General features: G+C 44.7%; 1 protein-coding gene across 1 annotated transcript in view; it reads left to right on the top strand.

Annotated features, from left to right (window-relative positions):
• Cdc123 (cell division cycle 123) overlaps positions 1–10701 on the top strand; it is a 68087-nt gene extending 57386 nt beyond the window's left edge. The window contains exons 11-13 of the mRNA XM_004662371.2: positions 6524–6652; positions 9158–9295; positions 10433–10701. Coding sequence (XP_004662428.1) covers positions 6524–6652; positions 9158–9295; positions 10433–10459 — 294 coding nt within the window. The 3' untranslated portion in view covers positions 10460–10701. The remainder of the gene's footprint in view (positions 1–6523; positions 6653–9157; positions 9296–10432) is intronic.
• The last annotated feature ends 1783 nt before the right edge of the window (positions 10702–12484 follow it).

Here is a 12484-nt window from a genome sequence, read left to right as displayed (position 1 = left end):
GTGTGTGTGTGTATGTGTGCCCGCTACAGTAAGGTTATAAATACCTTCACAAGGGGAGAGCAAGTCCTCCTGGTTGCCGTTCATCACTCCTGAGCCCGACCCCCACTCCCACACAGGCTCGTTACCCCTCCTGCCCTCCACATGACAGGAGCTCTTTGTACTTTCTTTTCTTTCCTCTCTCACTGTTTTTATGTTTCTTCCAGGCCCACCATGTGGGCTCTCAGACCACGTGGGTGTATCCATTTTCCTTCTCTTGGTTTTATACTTCCCTACATAAATATAGTAATTTAATAATTATCCTTCTGAGCTTGGTTTGCCAAATTCTTTGGTTAAATGCAAGCATGAACCTAGTGTTTGGGGTACAAGGACTCTCTTCCAGAACCCCTAACTCCCCGTTTCAAAGGCCATGAGAGAATGACCGCACACAGACTGTTGTCTTATACATGCATTTTTCACAGGGTTTTTATTCTCATATATTCCAATATCTCAATCATATAATACTGTGGGATATATATTATCTGCCTACAGTGTACACATACCAAAACTAAAGCAGGTAAAAATGCCAGGACTCGCCATATGTCTCAGTATGTCCCTGGCAAGGGGCCTGGTCCACGTACAACTGAGGAGGACGATTAGGGAGATGTAGCTATTGAACCTGGTGAAAGAGTTGAGAAGTGTCTTCAAATGAAGTTGGATGTGCACATAGATAATGACTGCTGTGAACTTTCCAAACTGAAAGTAGTTATATATTTTTTTCATTTATTTGCATGTGTGTGTGTATTGTATGTGTGTATGAATGGGTGCACCTCATCTCTTGCCCCCACAAATAAATGCCAGATGCTTGTGCTGCTTTTTGCATCTGGCTCTATGTGCATGCTGGAGAATTGAACCTGGGCCAGCAGGCTTTGCCAGCAAGTACCTTTAACCACTTAGCTATCTCCCCAGCCCCTAGTTACATTTTTAAAAGTGAGAAACATGCCAGTATAAACATCCTGACAGTTTCTGTTAAGAGATTTAAACCATATTGTAAAACTCATTTGCATTTACTCAGTGATGCCGGTATCAGAGTTTGTTAGACACTTCCTTGAACATATTCCTGGTGGTTCTCCTTGTAGAAAGCTAACTTGGGCATCTGTGTGCTCTTGCGCTGGACTTGGCAGCACTGTGCTGCGTCTGCATTCTTACTGTGGCCAGGCCAGTCGCTTCGTGCCGAGATAGTCCAGCTCCTACTTATGCCGTGGCTCTGCACCACGCAGTAACTCGCAGGTGCTGTACTGGATACATGTTTTCAGGAGCTCCTTCAACAGGGATAACACAGAGCTAGAATTTAGAATGACTATCTTGCTTTTTTTTTTTTTTTAACTGTTCTGGTCCCCGTATGTGTTCTCGGCTGTGGCTTATTAATTTTTAATTTCATTACTTTATGGACTGAATATATGTTTAACTTTGGGTCTTGGTATTATCAAAATTGGCTTTGCAACATGGTCCATTTTATAACTATTATATGTGTTTTTGAAAAAGAAAGTATAATTTGTAACATGTGATATACTCGATAGATGTCTTCCAGAGGAAATGGTGCTTGAGATTTTCTTCAAAATGAAGCACAGTATATAATGGGTAGGCTGAATTAGAGGAAATGGGGTTTTTGCACAATTCGTCTGCTTTTGTATATGGTTAGACTTCTTCACTTCTGTTTCAGTCCAGGGCTTCACACATGTTATGTATGTGCTGTACCACTGAGTTACATTCCCCATGCAAAACTTTCCTTCATTGAAAACAGCAAAAAAAAAAAAAAAAAAAAAAACCACCCTGTTTTTCCTAATATTTGACTATTGCTTTGTTAGATACTGAGCAAGGTATATTAAAAGTTCTTAATCTGGGGGCTGGAAAGATGGCTTAGCGGTTAAGGTGCTTCCTTGTGAAGCCTAAAGACCCATGGTCGACTCTCTAAATCCTATGTAAGCCAGAGGCATGAAGGTGAGGCAAGCGCAAGGTTGCACATGTCCACTAGGTGGCACAAGCATCTGGAGTTCAACTGCAGTGGCCGAGGCCCTGGTACACCAATTCTGTGTGTGTGTGTGTGTGTGTGTGTGTGTGTGTGTGTGTGTGCGCGCGCGCGCGCGCGCGCGTGCGTCTCTGTCTGTCTGTCTCTCTCTCTCTCTCTAAAAAAAAAAAAGTTCCTAATCTGGGTATGGTGGCGCATGCCCTTAATCCCAGCACTTGGGGAGCTGAGGTAGGATTGCCATGAGTTCAAGACCAGCCTGGGATTGCAGAGTGAGTTCCAGGTCAGCCTGGGCTAGAGTGAGACCCTACCTCAAAAAAAAAAAAAAAAAATTTGGACAGTTTTAATGTAATACATTTTGAAGTTGTGTTTTTAGATAATGCTAATTTTTCTGTGTCAGCCTTTCAACAGTGACAAAATACCTGGCATGAACAACATAAAAGAAGAGAAATTTATTTTGATTCAGTTTCATAGATTTCAGTTTTTGGTTACTTAGCTCCATCACCGTGGGCCTTGTAGAGGCCAAGCTTCATGACAGAGGGGCCGAGGGAGCAGAGAGAGCACACTGCCTGCGCGCGGCTGCGGCTGTTCTAGCGAGCTTCCGCCTGCTTCCCCGCGGCCTCTGCACGTCTGCAGTGTGCTGCCTGCCTTCAGGGTGGGTTTTGCATGGCAGTCATGAATGTCCCCTCAGACATTCCCAGAAGTGTGCTTTACTGAATTCCTAGTGCCGCTCAGTCTCATCAAGTTGGCATGCAAGCTTGGCCATAACAGATGGTCTCAGTTTTCTCAGTGAAATCTTATTATTAAGTAGGGGCCATATCTATCCTACATATGTTTTGCATTAAAGTGTATCTTATCTGTGATTAATGGCAGTATTTCAGGCTTGGGTTTATTTATTTATTTTGAGAGTTTATCTTTTTAGTTTTTGCTTAGGTATATATGTAAATATCTTATAAATACAATATTTCTAGATTCTGTTGGGGGTTTTGTTTTGTTTTTAGAGTCATGTCTTGTTATATACCCAAGACTGCCTAGAACTCACTGTAGCCCAAGCTACCCTCAATCTCAATTTTATGGCAATTCTCTTGCCTCTGACTCCCATTTGCTTGTATTACAGGACTGAGCTACCCTAGTTCTTGTTTGTTTGTTTTTCCAGGTAGGGTTTCACTCTGGCCCAGGCTGACCTGGAATTCACTATGTAATCTCAGGGTGGCCTTGAACTCACAGTGATCCTCCTACCTCTGCCTCCGAGTGCTGGGATTAAAGGTGTGCGCCACCACACCCGGCTACTCCTTGTGTTTTTTGTTCAGTTCTTTGGTGTCTTATTTTACATCTAAGTCTTTGATCTCTTTGCATTTATCCACTTGTCTATTTGCTATGCAATTTGGATCCAAATTTATGTTTTTCTAAATTTTTACCCTGTTGTCCTAGCCCCCCGCCCCCCGTAATTTCTGTTATGTCTCGGGTTGCTAATCTTTCCCCCAAGTTCTCTGGACTTTAGTCCCTGTTGTATTTTCAGACTGTCATTCATCTTGTTTTCTTTTAGTCTTTATCCTTCAATTCAATATGTTCATTTTACTTTGAGTTCACTTTTTTTAAAAAAAGTTTTTATTTATATGTTTATTAGAGAGAGAGAAAGAGAGGGGGGAAGAGTCAGAGAGAGAGAGAGAGAGAGAGAGAGAGAAATGGGCACACTAGGGCCTCCAGCCACTGCAAATGAACTCCAGACACATGTGCCACCTTGTGCATCTGGCTTATGTGGGTACTGGGGAATCGAACTTGGGTCCATAGGCTTCGTAGGCAAATGCTTTAACTACTAAGTTATCTCTCTAGCCCTTGAGTTCATTTTTTACTGAGCTTTTATGTGTGAGAATCCCAATTCTTAAATGTTGAATAATTTTTCATTTGCATCTCTCGGGTTCCCCAAAATGAAGTCAGAGAAGAGCACCTCCTTTGGCTCCTACTAAGTCACTATGCTTGAGTTTTTCTCTCTTTCTTTTTTATATGAGAGAAAGAGAGTTGGCACACCAGGGTCTCGAGCTACCGCAGTCTAACTCCAGACACACGTGCCACCTTGTGTGCATGTGTCATCTTGTGCATGTGCGTCACCTAGCATGTCTGGCTTACATGGGTTCTGGGGAGTTGAATTAGGGTCCTTAGGCTTTGTAGGTAAGCACCTTAACTACTAAACCACCTCTCCAGCCCTGAAGTTTTTATTTTTATGCTTCATTCACTGAGGTTGCAGCCCTCTGATATCCATCCTTTCTAGTCTGAAGTCCCTTTCTCTTGCCCAGCCTGCTGCCGACCTACGGGTATGAAAGCCTTGGACCCTGGTAGGGATTCCGCGCTGCCTCAGTTCCCGTAGTTCAGTTGTACTCTTACCTCTGGTGTTCAGATTCCTCTTCATTCCTGACTCCCGAGGACCCCCTTTTCTTTCTCATAATTACGCTTGTGAGAAAGGGATTATCTTAGCCTGAATTTCACCTTGTTTAGAACAGGAAGCTTTTAAGGTCACCCTAACTGAGTCTCCTGCAGGGCAGCCCTGTGTATTTTACACACTTGTTAAGACTGCTTTGGTCCTGTTAGTTTTCATGGCCTGTGGTGTTCCCCTCTGCTTTTCCTCCCATGCCTTCTTCTCCTAAAGTCATCATCATTGCCCTTCAAATTCCACGTTTCCACAGCTCAGTACCTGACACGTTCCACTAATTCCAGCTTTTGGGGAGACTGAAGCAGAGGAATCACTTGGGCTCTGGGCAATAGTGAGACCTGTCTCAAAAACAAAAAAGTCCAACTTACTCTGGGGGCCATTTCCTGGGCCCCCAGGCCCTGTGCTACGCTGTCCAGGCAGCGTGCTCTCGGGTGGCAGGTGTCGATGCGCTGGGGATAGGTTTGGGGTGTGTGTCTTGAACTCTGCTGAGCTCATTGAGGGACAGGTTCTCTTATGCCAGGTCTTTATGTTCCAGTGCCTGCTACAGTATCAGCTTCGAGATTCACTGGTAGGTGGTCATTTGGTTAGTCTGACTTTTCTTTTCTTATGAACTGTCTTGACCACAATTAAAAAGTCAAGTAGAAGCCAGGCGTGGTGGTGCATGCCTGTAATCCCAGCACTCAGGAGACAGAGGTAGGAGGATCGCCATAAGTTCAAGGCCACCCTGAGACTCCTTAGCGAATTCCAGGTCAGCCTGGGCTAGAGTGAGATCCTACCTCAAACAAACAAACAAACAAAAAGTCAAGTAGAGGTGTGGTGAGATGGCTTAATGGTTAAGGCATGTGCCTGCAAAGTCTAAGGACTTGGGTTAGATTCTGCTGGACCTACATAAAGCCAGATGCACAAGGTGGTGCATGTGTTTGGAGTTCATTTGCAGTGGCTAGAGACCCTGGTGCACCCACTCTTCTCTCTTTATCTGCCTCTCTCTCTCATAAACAAGTGTTAAAAAATGTTTAAAACTCAAGTAGAGAATGTTTAGAGATTAGAAAATACCCATTTTGTTAAAATAACATGCAGTGTCTCAAAGACACCTTAGTAATAGTTCCCCAAACAAGGTTGATGATGATGCTGGCTAGTATTTCCTCAGAGAGTCAAGAATATAGAAGTTGGTGCCATCCTGATGTGGGGAAATGACTCCAGCAGCAAGATAAATGTCTAGCATTTACCCTGGGGAATGTATAAAATCAGAACTGAACCTTACCCACAAGACATATGGCAAAAAGTTCCTGAGCTGGTTCCTTGCCACTGACTGGATGTTTGTCATGCTTGAAGGAAGTCCTAGTAAGGTGGCTCACCATTCCTAAAATTTTACTTCAATCGAGATGGAAAACGGTCTCTGCACAGGCATGCCTAGTGACATGCACACCTGATCAAGACAGGATGGCTGCATAGTTACAGAAGAAAATGAATTATTAATACTAATGTGGATATATGAGCATGCCAGTAGAAAGTCAAGAGGAATAAAGATAAAAAGTTTCAATATGTGTCTACTCCATGTCCCAAATGCTGTGATGGTCAAACGCTGTGGCTGTCATTTCTTGGCAAGATCGCATACCTTCCCCAACTGTTATCACAGTGCAAGGCTGCTTTCCACTTGGGTGTACTCAGAATGTTCCTCCCCGAAGCTTGAGTCTACCAGATTGCCCTCCTGTGTTCTCAGAAGACAAGACATTTCTTTCAAAGGTTACTTTTTTCATCTCTGCTTCACATGCTTTCGAGCTATTACTCATACAAAACAAATGCTACATTAACACTATGAGCAGCACTTTCATATTTGTCTTGGTGTATCTAAACGGCTGTGTCCTTATCCTGATCCTTTGCCTGGTTCCCTTTGCTCTGGATTCACAGTGGCCCTTACCTTTAGACAGGCAGCCCTTTCCTGGAGTGAATCCTGAGGGATGATCTTTTGAAATAGTTTATAAGATTTTAAGGTTGTCTTTGAGAGAAAATACTACTCAGAATACTTTTTACAAAGAGTATGACTTAATTTGTTTTCATGTAATACCTACTGAACTTTTTCTCTCTGTGCTCAGGGGAAGGTGTGGCTCATTGACTTTAATCCATTTGGTGAAGTCACAGACTCACTGTTGTTCACTTGGGAAGAGCTGTTATCTGAGACAAACTTAAAAGGTGATTTCAATGAAGGAGATGCTCAGGAACAGGTAAGACCTATTTTAAAAAGCTACAGGAAACCTTTTAGATCCAGTCAGTGATGGGTTGCTCGTTAGGCGGTCAGTGGACCATTAGGAACATGTCGTGTAACAGATTTACTGCCACCGACTTGCCCACGAGGTGAACACAGAAAGTTTTCCGTTACGACTCAGTTACTCAGTGAGTAGCCGGTGCCTTGTTTAGCTAGTCCTTTTTCTTCGCACTGCCTGCCATGCCCACTTGGGAGAATCTTGACCTTTGGCCGGTTCATTTGCCTGCTTCTCTGGCCCTCACTTCAGCTGCTGAGCGATGGTCGAGACCCGAGGCCACCTGCTCAACGCAGAGCAGGGCTTTTTCAGTGTGTCTTGCCTTGGTGACAAGTATCCCTCCCTGGCCAGCTTTTGTTTCCATTGTCCACAGGGGCTGTCCCACCTTCTCCAGGCTCCTTAGATCTTCTGTCCCAGTACTCCTTCCTCCCTTCCTTCCTCTCAGCAGATTATGTCACTTTCTTCATGAGAAAGGAGACTCCACTAATGAGCAGTCACTCTGCTGAATGATCTGCCAGCTTACCTTTGTGCTCGGCATGGCATACCCTCCATCTTTCTAGCTACCGCATGCTGTCTGTTCCTCGGTTGCCCACCTTATTTTGTAAGACTGGGGCTCTCACTGAACCCAGAGCTCACCAATTCAGCTAGACTAGCTAGCCAGCAAGCTCCAGGCCTCCTCCTGTCTCTACCTCCTGAGTTCCGAGATCACAGAAAGGCACTACTGCCTGCCGTGTCCGTGGTGCCTGGGGTCTGGACTCGGGTCCTGTTTGTGTGGCCGACACCTCACCTCCTGAGCCACCAGCCGTTCCATCTCCCGTGCTCTGCGCTGCTCCCTTGCCGCTGGGACGTGTTTGCCTTTTCTGTCTACTCCTGCTTTCCTGCTTTGTCACCTTTCCAGTGTTCCATCTTACTCTGTCCTGAGCCGTCCTTGGCCTCCATCCTAGCTGTGAACCGGGTCGATAGTTGCCCTGTTATGGCTCTTGCTGTATGTTTCAAGTGCCGATTGATTCGCCCACAACCTGCACCAGTCTCTAAAGCTTCTGAAGGATATTGTTTCTCCTGTATTCCTTGGTACAGCTGTAGGGTTTAGCACAATGTCAGACACTGCTATGTGTCAAATTAACCGGTGAAGGAATTCTGTCCTTGCTGGTGTCTTAGAGAAGTGAGTGGTTAAACTTCAAAACCGGGGAAAAGAATGTACGGTATTTAGCAGAGGTGTTAGTTTTAAATGAGGGATGCAGTCATTGCATAGAAACAACTTGCAGCCCAAATCCTTTACGCATTTTAACCCTTAGAGCTTGGGGCTTGATTAGAGTGGGGACCGAGCCTGGCTCCTGGCTGCCCCCCAGCCTTGGCTCTGCACAGGCACAGAGACTCGCGCTGCCCCGCTCTGAGAAGCTGCACAGCCTGACTTTACCGCAGGTCTTTGACCCCATTGTTTCCACTACCTCAGGAGCCCATGCCGCGCCTCTGCGAGCGCCCCGCACCCGGTCCTCATTGCTACGCTCCGTGTGCCGCCCTCGTTCTTTGTTTCTGTGACACTGTTCGCTGTGAAACGGGCTTGGGCATTGATTTGTTCCCTTGCATACCATCTGTCTCCGATCTCATGTGCCAGCTCGTCCTTCATCCCTAGAACAAGGCCCGCACAAGCACATCAGGTGATGGCCTTCGAGGCCTGCCTCCTAGTCCTGACCCATTCGGGTTCTTGGCTTGTCACCCTCTTCTGAGCACCAGACATCCTCACCAAGACATCTGCCACCTGGGAAATCCAAACCCAAGGCCGCCTCTCTCTGGACTCCTTTTGACACAAGGCAACGTGTAAATGTAATCTGAAAGAGTCTAAATAAGTGTAGTAAAGAATGAATTTGGGGCTGGAGAGATGGCCCCAAGGTTAAAGGTGCTTGCTTGCAAAGCTCGAGACATGGGTTTGATTCCTCAGTATCCAAACAAAGGCAGATACACATAGTGGCACATGTATCTGGAGTTCATGTGCAGTGGCAGGAGTTCTGGAACACCTATTTTCTCTCACTCTCTCTCCCCTCCCCTCTCTCCCTCATAAATAAGTAAATATTTTTTTAAGAAGGAATGAATTTGAAGACTTGTAAACAATAATCAAAGATAGTACTTCCCAAGTGCACATCTATAGAAAACAATACTCACCACAAAGGATTGTAGCCTATGTGAGATTGCTTGCGGTCAGGGAGAAATGGCCAGCATTAGGCCCAGGCCCACTGAGGAGCTAATGAGATCACAACCCAGCTCCCGTGGGCCAGTATTCTTAGCGACCTTGTTTTCATGTTGGAGTGAATATATAAACTCTCGGTGCCGTTCCTTCCTTCCCTTCAGACTCCTGCTTTCTTCCTTTTCTCTAGTACAGGAGGGAGCATGCGTTGAGACTGCTGTCTAGGATCTCCTCATTTGGAAAGTAGAACTGAAAACATGATAGGCTTTCCGGTTTGCTCTTTTAAGGATTCTCCAGCTTTCCGTTGCACAAACAGTGAAGCCACCGTGCAGCCCAGCCCCTACCTAAGCTACCGCCTACCCAAGGACTTTGTGGACCTGTCTACAGGGGAGGATGCTCACAAGCTGATAGACTTTCTCAAGCTGGTAACGTATAGACATGTTTGGGATGCTGGCCATCTTTTCAACTTGATTTTTTTAAATTTTATTTTTATGTATTTATTTGACAGAGAAAGGGGGAGAGAGGGAGAGAATGGGTGTGCCCAGGCCTCCAGCCACTGCAGATGAACTCCAGATGCATGCACCCCCTTGTGCATCTGGCTAATATGAGTCCTAGGGAATCGAACCTGGGTCCTTTGGCTTTGCAGGCAAACACCTTAACCGCTAAGCCATCCCTCCAGCCCTCAACTTGATTTTCAAATGTGCTTGGTAATACTTCCTTTAGGGCCTTGTTGGTTTTTTGTTGTTGTTGTTGTTTTGTTTTGTGGTAGGGTCTCACTCCAGTCCAGGCTGACCTGGAATTCACTATGTAGTCTCAGGGTGGCCTCGAACTCATGGTGATCCTCCTACCTCTGCCTCCTGAGTGCTGGGATTAAAGGCATGCGCCACCACGCCTGGATCCACCTTGACTTTTATTTGATGATTATGAATTAAAGCATCTTGATTACTGAGATTTTTTTTACAATGCAATAGGAAATGTGAGCTGAAGGAATAATTTATTGATCACAGTTAAAAAAAATATTTTTATGTTAGATGTACATTTTTAAAAATCCGCATAATACTTCTAACTTGAAAGTACGGTCGTGTAAGGGGTCTGAACAGATCCAGTCTCTGGTGTGTCACTCAATAGGGACTTGTATTTCCTACATATTTCTATAGAGTGGAATATACCAATGTAGGAAAGAAAAGTAAGTATTCAGTTGCCTGATGATGATTGTCCAGGATCCAGTGTGATAAACTAGCTTATCAAATTAGCTTTACAAACATTTTTCTAGCTGGGCGTGGTGGTGCACGCCTTTAATCCCAGCACTCAGGAGGCAGAGGTAGGAGGGTTACAGTGAGTTCGAGGCCACCCTGAGGCTACAGAGTGAATTCCAGGTCAGCCTGAGCTAGAATGAGACCCTACCTCGAAAAACCAAAAAAAAAATTTCATGATAATTTTCAGCTACATCTTTTGTCGAGGCCTTTGGAAAATTATACTTTCTGACAGAAAGAGCAGTGTTGGCTGAGCAGGTATCCACTTAGAATATACTATTCCAACATACTCTGGGTTTCCTTTGACAGAAGAGAAATCAGCAAGAGGATGACTGAGCACTGCCCCACGACGCAGTGAAAGAGGGACACCCGGCTGCTTCAGCAGGGGCTCACGGGCTGCAGTGTCCTAGTGACCCTGGTGGCTGGGCTGGGCAGTGTCCAAAATCTGCGGCTTTTCTATTCCTGTATATGCACCTGGAAAAACTTGGGGGGCTTTGTACTTGTAAAAATAACATAATAAATAGATCTTAAACATAGGAATGCATACTGTTCTGATAATAAAGTAACTTTCTATGAAATACCTTTTCCTCTGGCTCACTCTAGTTAGATGTATCTATATTCCTTTTGCTTTCCTTTTAAAAATATTTTGATTTAGTTATTTATGAGCACAGAGGCACACAAGAGCCTCTTGCCACTGCAAACCAACTCCAGGTGCATGTGTCACTTTGTGCATCTGGCTTTACATGGGTACAGAGGAATGAACCCCATGCCACAGGCTTTGCCAGTAGAGCCTTTAACCATTTCTTCTCATCCTGCTTTCCTTTTTATACTTGCCAGGTAGATGATCAAATTTATATAGAAGGGTTAGAGAGATGTCTTAGCCATTAAGGTGTTTGCCTGCAAAGCCAAAGCACCCAGGTTCAACTCCCCAGAACCCATGTAAGCCAGATGCACAAGGGGTGCATGTGTCTGGAGTTCAATTGCAGTGGCTGGAGGCCCTGAGTGCTATTCTCTATCTGCCTCTTTCTCTCTCTCTCTCAAATAAATAAAAATATATTTTTAAAAAATTTTAATTTATTAGTTTTCATTTCAGCAAATACAGACAGTTTGGTACCGTTGTTTAGGCTCATCCATGACCTACCCCCTCCCAATGGACCCTCCTTGTTGATGTAAATGGGTCGTGCATTGTGGAGTTAGCCCACAGTTATTGGTACGATAAATGTCTCTGCATATCATGACCCAACATGTGACTCTGACATTCTTTCTGCCCCCTCTTCCTCAAAATTTCCCTGAGCCATGTTGGGTTCATTGTTGGTCTGCTTCAGTGCTGAGGTGTTGGGGGCCTCTGAGGCTCTGGCTCTCTGATTTGGTAGGAGTTGATTTTTCTCTGTGTTGGTCTCCTTCCCCTTTGTGCTGGTATCCAGTTCATGGCAGGAAAACAGCACCCTTGCTTGTTTTGCCAATTTTCCTTAGTTTTAGTCGGGACCCTTTTGAGGTATGATGGGGCAGCTCTCTCCTTAGGATCTGCATCTATCTGAAAAAAGAGAAGCAGATTGTCCAACGGAGAGTAAGTTAGCACCCGTAAAATTGAGATAACACTTACTTTTTTGATAGAGAGTTTGATAGGTGTAGGCCCTCTTGTAGCCCATGATTGATGGTAGCTTGGTATTGGAGAGTGGGCTTATGTTTGGATATGGTTCTGACTTGTTTCCCAGCTCCAGCTATGGGTCTTGTACCACTGAGGGGATCAGTTAGCCAAATCAAGAGCAGTTGGTTCCCCACCATGGCTGTGTGCCACTATTGCACTTGTGTGGGCATCACATCAGGTTATTTGTTGCTAAGTAGGTTGGACCATGAGTTGCTTGAACAGATATTGGTCATTTCCCCTGTTGCCCATGTAGCACCTTCTGGCACTAGATATGCTGACTGTCTGGGGACTGACTCTCCTGGCTTCTAAATAAATAAAAATATTTTTAAAAATTATACAGAAATGGAGTCTAGCTTTTCTCATGAGAGGTGAGGAAGTGAAGTTGGGAAATAGGGTAATGTAATACATGTACACTAGGGGACTGTCTGGGGGGGAAAGGGGAAAAGAGAAAGTAAAGGTAGTGGAGGAGAGGAACAATGGAGAATAAAGAAAGTAACATGGCATATGTATGAAGATACCACGATGAAACCCAGTGCTTTGTATGCTGACCTGAAAATGAGTAAGAAAATGGACTCTTTCTTTATCATCACTTGTCTGTGTATCAGTAGGGTCTTATATTATGATGGAAGATAGTTTTCTATATGTTCATATAATTTTCCTTTGAGTTTAATTTCACTGCGGGTATAGCTACAAGAATAGATTTCCCAAGCTAT

This window comes from Jaculus jaculus, chromosome 15 (assembly GCF_020740685.1).
Source record: "Jaculus jaculus isolate mJacJac1 chromosome 15, mJacJac1.mat.Y.cur, whole genome shotgun sequence".
Classification (NCBI taxonomy): Eukaryota; Metazoa; Chordata; class Mammalia; order Rodentia; family Dipodidae; genus Jaculus; species Jaculus jaculus.
This window is presented reverse-complemented; position numbering and strand designations above follow the sequence as displayed.